This window comes from Meleagris gallopavo, chromosome 2 (assembly GCF_905368555.1).
Source record: "Meleagris gallopavo chromosome 2, MGAL_WU_HG_1.1, whole genome shotgun sequence".
Taxonomy (NCBI): Eukaryota; Metazoa; Chordata; class Aves; order Galliformes; family Phasianidae; genus Meleagris; species Meleagris gallopavo.
The window spans coordinates 11,498,693-11,512,869 of NC_139405.1; the positions used below are offsets into that span (position 1 = coordinate 11,498,693).

General features: G+C 36.4%; 1 protein-coding gene across 1 annotated transcript in view; it reads right to left on the minus strand.

The window, feature by feature from the left end:
- The window catches only part of LOC104909547 (uncharacterized), a 198,467-nt gene that overhangs the window by 52,315 nt on the left and 131,975 nt on the right, over positions 1-14,177 (minus strand). Inside the window, exon 2 of the mRNA XM_085218902.1 lies at positions 6,064-6,173. Within this exon, the coding sequence (XP_085075028.1) occupies positions 6,064-6,108 (45 nt within the window). The 5' untranslated portion in view covers positions 6,109-6,173. The remainder of the gene's footprint in view (positions 1-6,063; positions 6,174-14,177) is intronic.

Consider the following 14,177-nt stretch of genomic DNA (forward strand, 5'->3'; position numbering starts at 1 on the left):
GGTTTTAGCCCTGTGAATATGCACTACTTCTCTAGAATGGAAATCTGGGTATTAAATAGAGTAACTCATAACATACAAAGTAGGCATACGTGAACAACTCATTCAGGCAATTAAGAAAACCCAGGTGGCTCATGTTTTTTTAGTTCAAAAATACCTTCTCATTTAGTGGTATAAATCAAAAGTAATTGCATTAAAAATTAAGAAATCAAACCAGTATGGGAAGAGATACAGATCCATTTAAAGTTATGTAGAAAGCCAAATTTCAGACTCAAGAGAATTCCTAATACTTCAGCAGTAATTTCAATGTCAAAAGAGAAGGCACATTGAGGCATAATACAATGTATTATAACAGACAGGTCTGACATACTTAGCTAAAAAACCTTAAATTGCATTGTTAAAATTTAAGCTATCTGCAGAGTTCTTATTCTCCAATATTGATTAAAAAACTAATTATCTTCATTGGAAATTTCTCCATTTCTAAAGTTGAAGAGTTTAAGGTGCTTGTTCTAAACTTTCCTATAAAAAAAAAACTGAGAAATATAAACCATCATTTAATAAGAAAAGCATACATTCTATCAATAGCCAATATATTAATCAGGAAGATTCTTTTATAAATTTTAAGATTTTCGTAATGTTAATGAACAACTGTTTTACTGTCTTGCAATGTAATGAGAACTTCATTAAACAGTTACTCCTTTCCTCATGTAAAGACAGTTGACCGAGTAAAATAGTGAGCAGTGTTTTCTCAGTCTTTTGCTTCTTCAGTAGATTAATCAGGGAAGGATGCAATAAGAATTTTCTTATTTTGAATTAATAAAGACATAATCATATGGTTTCCCCTGGTGTACAAATAAATGTGTTCCTGAACCATTTTCAAAGATAGTATCACTTCATTGCAGAACTCGTTTATATTTATGACACTATAAATGTTCTTTACAATGGCTACAGTACATGAGGACGGCTCTGAAACTAATGCCTCCTATTTTATTATTCAGACCAGTGACGTCAGAGGCAGAAGTTGGTGGTATGGCAGTAGAGGTTGAAACTTCCCACCAATACGCCATTATAGTTTGTTGCCATGTGACAGATGGCAGCAGAGGAGCAGTCTGACAATAAGGCATCTGACACGGTAATGCATATGGAGCCAAACTGTGGAACTGAATTCCTTCAAGTGGAAAAAGTAGCCTCCATTGCCATTCATTGACACTTGCTGAACAGTTATGGAGACCCAACAGTGGATGCAAGCACAATGAGATTATGGGTGGTGCATTTCAACAGTGCCAGCTCTGGGTCACCTCCACTGATGCAGATCTTTAAGACTGGGTCAAGCAAGACCTTGTTTGCTGCTGCAAACACATAGCTAATGGTGATGACTATGTAGAAAAATATTGCGTTGCAGCTAAGAACTTGCTCTACTCTTTATGTGCCATAGTTTCCATGGAAATAAATAGGAGGCATTACTTTCAGAGCAACCTACATATTTAACAGAAATCTTGAGTTTATTGTATGTAGGGAAATACAATCTACTCTACCACTTTTTTTTTTTTTTTCCACAAGCATAGCCAGATCTCTTTTCTTTTCAATCACTCTCACATATTGTGAAATTAGTGGTAGATCTCAGCTTTGGGTCAGGCCCAAAGGGCAAAGATATAAACAAATCAGTCTTCTTGTCGATCGCAGGTAAATTTGTTCATGGTAAAATCAGAATTAGGCTGACATTTCATTTGGTGTTTTTAATATTTACATCCCATCTTAATTTTGAACTCTTTAATTCAACACAGAAAGACTAAAACAGTTAATAATGCAAAATCTGCCATCTTTAAGTCACACCCACAGCATCTAGGATGAGAATCACACCTCTTGTCTTGTGACTCATGTCTGCAAGATTCTGTCTACTAAATGAGAAACTTCTGATAACATCAGAAAAGCTTCAGAAAATGTGAACTCTTGGAGACTCACTTTGCCTAAGCATAGCAACAGGTTTTGCAAACTGTCCTGCCTTTCAGCTCTGCACATCCCCAAGCTGTGGCTGCCTGTCATCAGGGTAGCTCTGCTATCACCCAGTGTGTAACCTGGGACCAGACTACTATGAATAGGTTTGTAAGAAGTTTTGTTGTGTCTCCCACCCATCTTGGATCAGGAACTGTATGTAAGCTCAGGCATTTGCCTTGCACCTTGCTGATTGGGACTTGTCTTCTTGGCCTAAGTTGTCTCTTTACTGTGGATTGAGGTCCTAAACACTTGGTTGAACTCAGCAGCCACTCCTGATCCTGTTCTGCTTTTCTTTGTCACGTGCTGTGGGCCTGTCCCTTTGTCAAGGAGGACACTTCGTGTATGTGCAGACTTGTCACCCTTGCTTCCATCTTGTTTTCCCTTGCACAGAACAGCTCTCTCCTTTTGTTCCTTGATTCCTGGTCTTCAGCTTCTCAGAAACATTGGTAACTTCCCACACACTATTTAATCCATCCTAATTAACTTGAGACAGTTGACGATGACATAATACACTCTACATCCAAGAAGATAGAATCATGGGTTATCTCTAAAAAGCTAAATAGAAGTGAGGAGATTTTTGGAACTCATTAACTCCATATCAAGAAAATATGTAACTCTGATCCAAATTAACCCCACAATAGGCAAGATAATTGTACAACATTTTAGGTGTTTAAGCCTAAAGAATGTAGTCTAGTAAAGAAAAGTTTGCCTGGCTGAATCCTACATGCCAGAATTATGCACAGTATGCTGGCTGCTGATAATTTTCTGGGGCAGATGAAAATAGCAACTAGGAAAATCAAGCAAAAAGCTTAGCCAGCATAGAAAGCAATCTCTTAATTAAGCAGGTTAATCTCTTTCTCCCATTTACGTAAAGAAAGAAGATGGTAATCAAAATGTAGTCTTAAATCTGGAGGAAGAGAATACCAGTGTCACCAGTTTCTCAAAGCACAGTCTGTCGATGACAATTACTGTTATAAATTGAATTACATCTGGTTTTTAGCAAACTATATATACAGCACGTACGCCTGAAGCCTTTTATCTGCTGTTTTTTCATCTGCTATTTCTGTATGTAGCCTACTTACTCACATTTTGTCCTGTAAATAATGCATATCTTTCTTTTTATTTTCATTTAGCTAGCTGAAGTGGGTTTTCTTGAATGCTGCAATAAAATTTAACAAATCTTCATGATAATATTCTGCATCTAAAGAAAGCTGTTGAGAATGAAGCTTTATTTCAGTTAAATCATCTTTAAAATAGATTTTATTAACAGGAAAGTAAAAGATATCTTTAAATTTTAGTGACCCTAAACCATAGCTGGCTGAGGGCAGTCTATAAGAAGTGTTGAAGAGACAGTGAAACTGAGGATTCAGATTCAGCTTGTGCTTTCCTACTGACATCAGTATAATACCAAATACGATTGTAGCAGTGGGAAAACGAAACTACAGAACAAATTTTAGGTTTTAGATCAAGCCCAAAATGTTTAAAACACATGGTCATAAGTCAGACCTCCACATTCTGCTCCCAGCTCTGCTATTCACCTGCAAAGAAATGCTCATTTTTCCTTGCTATTGATTTTCAAATAAATTTGCTTTCTTCAAGCTTTTGTGGAAAGAGCTTTCCACAGCTACCAACAGATTTCAAAATCTTTGAATGAAAGGAGATACATACATGCAGCTTGGGGATATTTGTCTGGGACTTTACAGTAGGTCTGCATTGCCTGTAATACTAGCCCATACAGCCATAAGCACAGGATGCTGAATGTGGTGAGCACAAATAGAGATCATCCACAAACTGAAATGTTCTTCAACTTAAAGAGATTTTTTTTCCAAGCAAGTTCTGCCTATTTTGTTTCACTCAGATTAGTTTGTTTGCTTTCTTGTTTGTTTTCTTGTTGTTGTTTGTCTGAATGTATCTTTAAATATATAAAAATCTCAGTCACACAGGGCTAACAAACAGCTGTTCCAGGCTCACATTTATTTCCTTGTCTTTCTTACAAAACAATGCTATCACCTGCACTTTAAAAATAAAAATAAAATCAGCAAAACTTTGATTTCAAATGCCAGCCTAAATGATATCCTCGTCATTCAAACACAGGTTGATACAGGCTGATGGCCTTTAATAGACTAAATCATGAAAATTCTGTTTTAGAGGACTTCTTCTGGGCTAATTAGATTCATTGCAACTAAACATAATCCTCATAGCCATGTTGTTTTCACAAAGGACAAACTTTACAAATTTTCAGGAGAAATTTATATTGGTTTTTATTTAGATTTCTCAAGTCTGATTTTGAAGCTGACCTTTGATTTCTTCCCCATAAGTACCATTTTGTCTCAGAAAAGGGACTGAGCAGGAATGAATTAAACTATATTACTAAATGCATTTCTGAATTTCGTTCTTAGCATATATTTCATAACAAAGAACATCAGTAGGAGCTTAAATTCAAGTCTGAAAACAGTTTCAATAGTAATCAAGAGTGAGATTCATAGGCTAAAGGTGAACCATACTCTTAAGTGCTTTTCTGAATGAGTGCCTTGGTCAAATTGGTAATTTCATATTGTTTTGAAGTACTTAAGATTTATTCTATACTGTGCTGAGTCTCTAACATACTGCTAAGATTATAATTACTTTATACAGAGTACAAGAACAGTAAAATAGCCCCTGACCAAAGTCCTGGTTGTCTAACTAAAGAAAAAAAAAAGTAAAAATGAGAGAGAAAAGAGATACTGAGAGGGAATAGAACTGAAGATTTTTAATTCTTAGATTACCAAGAAAACCACGTTACATACACAGGCAAACTTCACTAGTTATTTCAACTGCTTATAGGTAGGTACAGCTTACAGAGAATGCTGAAATTTCTCAGTCTCCTACAGAATTTCATGAAGTCAGTATGGTCTCAATGCTCCTCCAAGAAATGTAATTTTTTGGAATTATTTTTGGAAACATCTTGAAAACAAAGGAGGCAGACGATCATAAAATATGTCAAACTGTAAGTTAAATGCATGTGCTTAAATGTAGGATTCAGAATCTTAAGTATTTAAATATCTACTATATATACATATTATTTCATATTAAAAAGAAAAAATATTGTAATATATTGAAGGATTAGTACTAGGATAGTTATCAAAACTGAAAACCTTCAAATTCCCTTATTGCCAATTTTCAGAAATAAGCAATGGCAATACCCAACAAGTTCTTGGCCAGAGAATTAAGCTGCTCAACTAGCAATCAAGTAGAACGCTCTTTAACAATGGTTTTTAGAAAGGAAAATGAGTTTGCCAAAGAGAGGAGACAAAAGAAAAGCTTTATCCAGTGAGTGCTTCATAGTTACTGACAGTGTCAGTCATTTATTTCTTGCCAGAAAAAAATGAATCACATCAAGTCATTCCAAGATCAACAGCATCCGTTACTATCTGGCAGAGGAAATAAACCAGTCAGATAGCTCTTCATTACTCGCGCTTTTTAATAAGCACTGCAATGTTAGTTCCAATCTTCTGGCCAAATTCCAGTTCAGGTAATTGCTTCTCAAATTTGCTTCTCCCAAAACTCCCTGTGAAATTCACTTAGTTCAAACACTCTTCTGCCTGCTCTAAGCTGCCCATATACTATTAAACACTAGAACTGACTACTTCCAGTAAGTGGATTATACAGTGAGCCAATGCCTCCAGTTCTTTCTCAGACTGGAATTCACAAAATGTCCATACACGATGAGAAACATAACTGAAATTTGCAGTAGAGTACACTGGCATGCATGAAGCATTTTGCTAACTGTTACTGGACCTACCAGTAAGTTTTAATTAATTCTGAATTCACTGGATGCATAGTTTAGTATGAGATTGAGTGTTTTGCTGGTTTGCAGGCCTCAGCCAATAGGACCACATTCAAAATGCGTTGTGTTATACATAAGCATTCTCCACTGGGCTATCAATAGATTGTGTCATGAGCCCAAAGGCACAAATTTTGTCCTAGCTTTTTAAAGGGTCTGACTAATTTTTATTTCTATCTTCTGTATCACAAAAATAGGAAAAATCAGGATATACAAAACCTGCCTGCTATAAAGAAACAAATTCTTACCATCTCTGCCTGGCCGCTTTGACCTTTACCAGGAATTTCTGTCATCCCATCCTCTTGGAATATTGCATACACAGCCCTCAAGGTCAGTACCACAACTCCACTGCAATTCCCTTAAAATTGAAAAGAAATAAGAATTATGATTTTACCACAAGGATGTGGAAAGTATGTCTCCCAATTAACAGGGAAAATTACTTGTATGGTCTAGAAGTCTGCATCTCCAGTATTCATAATCTTTAAAGACAAGGGAACCCTAATGTGAATAGGTAAGCTTTAGGCAGCAAAAAGATTCACTGTTCCTCTCATTTCTTTCTCAAAACACTAAACTACATATTGTCAGTCATTTCACATTTGGCTAAATTTCAATACTTCCTCACATAAACAAAAATGAATGAACGACTTATATCTAACATAGACACTCTTGGCACTTACTTTGACCTTTAGGTTGCAATTACAAATAATTTTTCATTTTTGCATATTTTGCTTTTCAAGTGTGTGTTCTTTAAGCATTTTAATTTTAAAAAATTATCTAGTGAAAAAAATTAATACAAATTTAAAATAATTTCAAGTGCTGTACAGATACCAGAATATGTCTCTTCTATCAGTAAAACAAAAAGAAAAAAACTATATGTTGGAAACAAAATACTTTAAGTTGCAGTTTTATATTTGGTTTAGTCAAAGACATGAGCTTCATCCATAAAACACCATCATGAATTTTTTATTTTTTCATTTCCAAGTTATCAATATGCAATTCCTTTTCTTTTTCGAATAAGCATTTATTTTCCACATTTTCATTATTTTCTCAATCCCTTTCCAAATTCCAATATTCAGCTGCCATATACACCATATCTAAGGGCAACAAAGAGATTGCCTGAGACTTGCAGACAACATACAATCGTGAGAAAATACAATTTCCTTTTGATGATGAACAGTCATCTTTGATAGTCTCTTGCTGTAAGGGACTGGCATAGGAGCTTGTTTTTCTACAGATTTAATGAAGAATCAAAGCCAAATTGTGTCTGTGAGGACAAGGCTGCCCAATCAGCTCATCATTACATCAACTGTATGACAGACTCCAAAAGTAGCTCCAGAACCCATCACAAGAATTACCTCATTTGCCTGCAATTTCAGCCAAGGAATAAAATATTGCCTTGCATCAGGGCACTTGGATTTGCAGCTAAATACAACAAAGTAGGACAGACAAAATCCTTTCTGAATAAAATTGTTCAAATACGTAGCACATAGAAAAAACAGAAATAAGCAACAAAAAAAAAAGTCATATGCAGCTCTCTAGAAACTGTAGTATGTACGTCAGGCCAAGAGCTCAATTCTGCATTACTTTATGAAAAAAAGTTTGGAAGAAAGCATTCCTTTTATGCAGTTAATCAGTTACAACAGAAATTATTTTTCCTTCAGTAGAGAAAATGGTCCATCCAGAAGGCCTGAAGCTGCCCGGAAGTGCCAGAGTTTCTGGAGGACAGAGCTCCTCTTAAAAACAGGTAGGTGTTCACCAAGTTGTTTTCAAAGTAATAGCGAGGTGTAAGCACAGAATTACTTTTGAACAGTGCCCATCTGAAATCATACTGTAAATAATTTTGTAAAAACAAAACAAACAATAGCAACCAAACTTTCTGTTACAGAGCAAGATGGGCTTTGTGGCCAAGGCAGAGCACTCAGATTAGACAGGCATAACTCCCAGCTCTAACAGCACCATTACAATGACATCTGGGAAAACCATAGATGATCCTCTGAGCATGATTCCCCCTTTATGCAAACAAGAATCTCCAAAAAATCTTATTTTTTGTCATGTTACTTTAGAATATAAACTCTTCATGTTCAGAAACCCTTTATAATGTTTAGATGCTCTGACTAACATAATAATTCTCCAGTTGCTGCTGCCTGCCTGGTGTAGTACAAATAATAACCAGCTACCCTGTGTGCCAAACATCAAGAAAAAAGAAACAGACTAATTTAAACCGTAAGCCCCTCATTATGAATTTAAGTTATTTCAGAAATGACCATGGGATACTATATTCTTTCACTTTTTTTTCTGGTATCTATTTGGCACTGTAAATTCACATTCTTCCAATCAAAAGGTTTTAGAAATAAAATACACCTATCAAAAAATAATTAAGAAGAAATTAAATTTTCCCATACACCTCAAGATTACAAACTCTAGAGGTAACTAACTAACCGTTCTGAATAAAACACTTTCTTTGGAACAAAAGACAATCACATTTCCATCAGTAAGATCCAACTTCCACTTAAAGGCACAAGCACTGTTGCATTGAGGACAACACTAGTTAAGATCCATAAAGCCCTTCATGAATTGCTTTTAGTTAGGGTTCACCTGATTCACAGGTTTCAAACCTGAACAAAGAAAGAAAAAGGGAGGAAAGGAATAAAAACAAAAGACAAGTAAAATTACAGGATTGCAAAACCACAAACTCATTATTTGGACTTGCAAAATCAAGACAGTCATAACTCCACACTTGCACTTCAGCAGCTTGCTTTTGGCTCTGCTTTGCAGAAACTGCAAAAACATCCCAGGAAGAGGAAGGTGCATTGCTACACTGTGCAGATGTACCACCCAGAAGCGCAGCAGTCCCTTTCCAGGAAAAAATGAGCAGAGGAGCACCACTCTGGTAAGGCCTTAGAGGGGGAGGAGAGGAGAGGCTTGTGCTTTTAGCCTAGGCTTTTTTTTTTTTTTTTTTTTTTTCCCCAGTGCGTTTAGGTGCACCTACAGTCCCTTTGGGTTAGCCAGAATGTTGCAGCTGGAATCGACTCTGAAAAGTGTTATAATAAGCTATATTGAATATAAAACAACCACAAGATTGTGAGATATTGCAAGGCCTTCTGTGATAACAGAATCTAGAGAATATCTACTCTGGACAGATAGATTAGATTAGATATTAGGAAGAATTTCTTCTCAGAACGAGTGGTGATGCATTAGCACAAGCTGCCCAGGGAGGTGGTGGAGTCACCATCCCTGGAGGTGTTTAAGAACTGTGGAAATGTGTCACTGAGGGACATGGTTAGTGGGCATGGTGGGGGTGGGTCAAAGGTTGGACACGATGATCTTAGAGGTCTTTTCCAAACCTTAATGATTCTTTGTTTATCCCCATATATCCATTTAAAAGAAAACAAAAACTTCGTCAGTAGAAGCATGATTTTTTAATAAAACTAATACAAGGAAAGGACATCAAAAAACCTCTTCAAAGACTGGAAGCAATGCCGCATGGTATGATACTGTTTTCCTTTTGTTACTTACGGGTATGCTGTTACAAATCAGACTTGATGTAATGTGACATGCCAGAACAGTGTGACTGAGCACAGTATGCAGTGTGACAGGAATCCCTACACATATCATATCTAGCTTTCTTTGATACTGGACTTGCTATTTTATGGAAGGTTTGGAAAGTGAGGGAGCTACTTGTTTTGTTTTCAGCCTTTTGTACTATGCTGCCCTGTGTAGCATGATGAAAAAACATTCTGCAAATGTGCTGGATAAATTACTGTGCATACATTTCAAGAGAAGGTTTCAAGGCTTTTCTATATCTTAAATAACAAAACTGTGTAAAACCAAATGCTTTCCTTTTTTTTATTAATACATTAAAAAAATCTATTAAAGTGCATACAAGTAAGCAAATAATGTTGGATATTGATTGACAAGCTAGGCAGATGTTAAAGGATATTGACTGGTTACAGTTGCCTTGCTATAATGGGGTTCTTTCTCATAAACAGCATCAGGAATAATACGCAATGCTTATCCCCAGAAAAAGATACTCAGTCTCCATTATAAAAATAAGGTTTTCATAACAGGCTTGCCAGTGAACACTCAAGATTTACAAGAGTAAAAAGATGCCAATTTTACATGCCAGTAGGTCACTTAAAAGGCATGATATTAAAACTTGAGAAAAGAACAGGTGAATAAGATGAGCAGAGAGCACTCCAAGTTGGTGGACTCACAAATGGTAAAGAACTACACAGGCACCACTGAACTGCACAGCTGTCAAAGCAAGTGCTTTGGAGCACAGACATTGCTAGCATGCTCAACTGCATCAAGAGTACTTCAAAAGAGAGAAAACAGTCAGCTACTCTTGGTTGTTATAAGACTAACCCTACTGCAAATCAACCACCACAGAGTGAAGATTCTGATTCATAACCGAAACAAGGACACAAAAAAGTATGACCTTCCCTGCCTATTTTCTCCTTCTTCCTTGTCTTTTCTCTGAAAATGAAACCCTCTGGCTATTCACTTAAAGACTGTTTTTTGCCATAAATTTCAGCTGAGTCAAGAAATCACCACATATGACTCTCCTAACTCTAAGACCCAATAGTTTTGATTGTGTTAAGAGCTACAGATTGCACCTTCCAAGCTGTACAAGGTCAGGACCTGCTTTTGTGACCATATTCTGGCAGTGAGGTGTACAGAATTCTCAAGGCATTTGCCTAGGAAGAAACCAACAAGAGCAACTACCTACTAGGTACCAGTCTGAGCAGATGCACCGCTTTCCCATATACACAGACAACTGGCAGTTATACACAAAATACACAGCCTGCTGCAAAATGCAGCAGTGCTATCATTGCCTACACCTGTGGCTGGAAAAAGAAAGTCTGGGAAGCCCTTCTGAACAACATATGCCTGCAAGAGTGGTATTTGTAGAATAACTAAAAACACACCAAAAAAATACACTGTTAAATTTTGCATCATGTTAAACTGTGCTCAATAATCATGCCATTAGCAATGCAATATGAAGCCTTGACCTTTAGTCTAACAAATTTCTTTATCTTACCTATAAAAAAAGAAACAAACAAACAAAAAACCCTAAACCAATTAAGTAAATGCAGTAAAAATAGTGGCACATCTCATCCAAAAATCCAGAATGTGAAATATCAAAACATATACTGCTAGAGAGAAAAAAGAACCACAAATACTCATCTCAGACTTTCAGCAATACAACATTGATCATACACAAATCAGGGAGAGGAAACTGGCCTTGAAAACAAAGATCTACCTCTTATCACTGATTTTGCTGAATTTCTATTTCATCTTTCAAAGTCAAATATCTGGTAAGTAATTTGTGATACATACAAACTGAGAATATCAGTATAAGTTTCTCATTCTGTTTTGCCAATGAAAGAGCAAACCAGCTATCTAGGACACGTGTAACCTTTCTTTACTGATAGCAAAGGCTTCATCCAGAAATCTCCTTTTAACCAAACTATAAGGCCTCTGGAATATTATATGAGAATATCAGCTCTGATAAGAACTGTAAAGATCATAAATCAGCAAAGGATATCACATGCATTATCACAAGGCTATGTCTACTACAAAACATTCAAAATCAAAAGATTTTCAACGTGTAGCAAGGCATGCCTGCACCTCCACTCCATCACATTTCTTGAGGACCAAAATTTATGATCAAAGTGGTTTTAGTGAATCAATTAAACGGTCCACTCTCTTACTTATTAATTGTGCTCCGGAGTATAAAACCCTGACTTACAAAAGAAATTAAGGATTAACTTCTCAGGGAAGCCAGTCCTTGATCATTTTCACTGATGTCATTTGAAGTGATCGGTGTTCAACACTTCTGGGAAAAGGAAAAGCCCTGCCAATCTCATGCAGCTGTCATTGAAATCAGCAGCAGATTAATGATGTATAAGCTAGAGTTTCAGAAGTTCAAATGGCATTTTTATATCAACATCTCCTTGGAAGAAAAGAAGAGTTCAGCTCCTAACATATGAAAACATCCCACACATTTTCTGTTGTTTTCTAAAACAAGGGGCCACGAACAGACAATTATTTTAAGGCTTTTTTTTTTATCTTGGCTGTGTGTTACAAAGAAAGACACCATATTTACCTTAGCTACTCTCTGAGCACCTTGCTATTTTCAGTCTTCTCTGTTGTCTTTCTAACATTTTTTTCTGAACTAAACAGATGATCTCTTCTGTTTCGATTCACACAGAGATACTTCTATGTCTAAAGAACAATGATATGTTTTATTTTTAGTGAACAACTTAAATTTCACAATAAATCCATTGTGGTGCGATAAGTAGGAGTTAACATCATGCTCAAAGTGTATTTTAAATCAAGTTGTGTTAGTATAGCTCTCTGTACTGTGAAAGAAAATATGATCATCTCCAAGCAGATTCCTCCTCACACTTGTAACCACTCCAAAACGGTTCGTTTTAGCAGCTTCATCATGAAACAAGATCAGGCCAGTTTGAGACAAAGATTACAAATAGCTGATGCTTTGAAAAATGCCTCTTAAAAAAAATAATTAAAAAAAAATCTCCCTGTGAGGGTGCCATTGTTACACTTTTCGTTTTTAAAAACATTTAATCCTGGAAAAATATGCTACTACATTTTAGTAACTCAAGATATGCACAAACACTGACTCTCAAGAATAAAAGCTCTATATATGCACAAGGAGGAAGCTCATACCTCTGAGCAGAGTTGTTTTGCTCTCTAGAAAATGGTGTCTGTTGGGCTGAAACTGGGAACTGCTGACTGGGCATCCTAATTCCCTCTGACTGACAACCTGCATATTTGGTTTAAAAAACAATGCTTAAACTTAGACTATACACAAAGAAGCGAATCAGCAAGATTCAAGACAGCCACTGCAACTTGAGAGAGACTCAAACATACTTCATTTAGTATTTGCTGTTATATACCATTCCTATTGATTATGGCAACACATTGAGAGCTTTATGAGATGGAAGTGAATTTGCCTTACAATACACTGAATTCTGATCATATTGTAAATGCTGCTGCATTGTGCTATTTCCTATAAGATGAAAACAAACTCTTTTAACCTTGCAAGAGGTAATAAAGATTATCAGGCTCAGAAGTCTGAATGCTTTGCATCTATCCCTCCTTGCTGCAGCATACACTCACACTCCTGCCTGGCAGCCAATTAACTCAGCAGCCCTTGGGAAAGGATTTCTTTCTGAAGAAATAAAGACTGTAGTCTCTTTAATATACTTCTACATGAAAAATACTTTAAGGTTAATGTTAAATAACTTTCTTTATTAACTGTTCTTATGGCTTTTATGTTGTTTTCCATCTGATCATATGCTACAGTGGTTGCACATTATGGAGCGCTCCCGTCAGCAAGGGTTTGATGCACACCAAGGGCAACCCTTTATTTAACTCAGTGCATTGAGATTTCACATTAAAGGCACCTTTGTGGAGAGGCACTCCACAAAGTTACACAGACTTTTCAGTGAGCATATAAAAACACAATATATATATGTAGGTTGCTTTGAAAGACATGCTTCTTACTTATTTCCATGGAAACCACAACAGATGCAAAGAGCACAATAACGCTGTGTGATAGACCAAATGCTCAGATACAAGACATTATTCTTCAACATATGCACCACCATGAACTCTGCACTTTTGCCAGTGATGAACAAGAGCCTGCATGACCCAGTCTTAAAAATTTGCACCAGTGGAGATGAACTTCTGCTGCTGCTGCCACTGTTGAAATGCACCACCCACAATATCATTGTGCTCACATCTACTATTGGGTCCCCATAAGCATTCAGCAAGCATCAATGAATGGAATGAGGGCTACTTTTTCCACTTGAAAGAATTCAGTTCCACACTTTGTCTCCATATACGCATCCATATCAAATGCTTTTTTGTCAGACTGCCCCTCTGCTGCCATCTGTCACATGGCAACAAAATGTAATGCAATATTGGCAGTAAGTTTCAGTCTCTACTGCCATACCATCAACATCCACTTCTGACATTGTGGACCAATGTAATAAAATAGGAGGTAATACTTTCAGAGCAGCCTTCATAATTCTCCAGGTATGACACACAAAATTTGAACGTACACCAATTTCAGGATGTACAAACCTTTCTGACAACCTAGCTATGTGGGCTAGGTTTGCTTACTTACATCTAAATGAAGACGTTAAAGAGAAAACACTTCCTCAAAAATCGTTAGATACCATACGCATAAGAATTTTGATAATATGGGAAGAAATTTACACCGTGGTACTTTATACTAAAAATTAGCTTGCCATAAAGATCAAAACACACCAACAGAATAAAAGTAACTACACAAAGCACAAAAGTATCCATGTTACATACTGTGAGAACT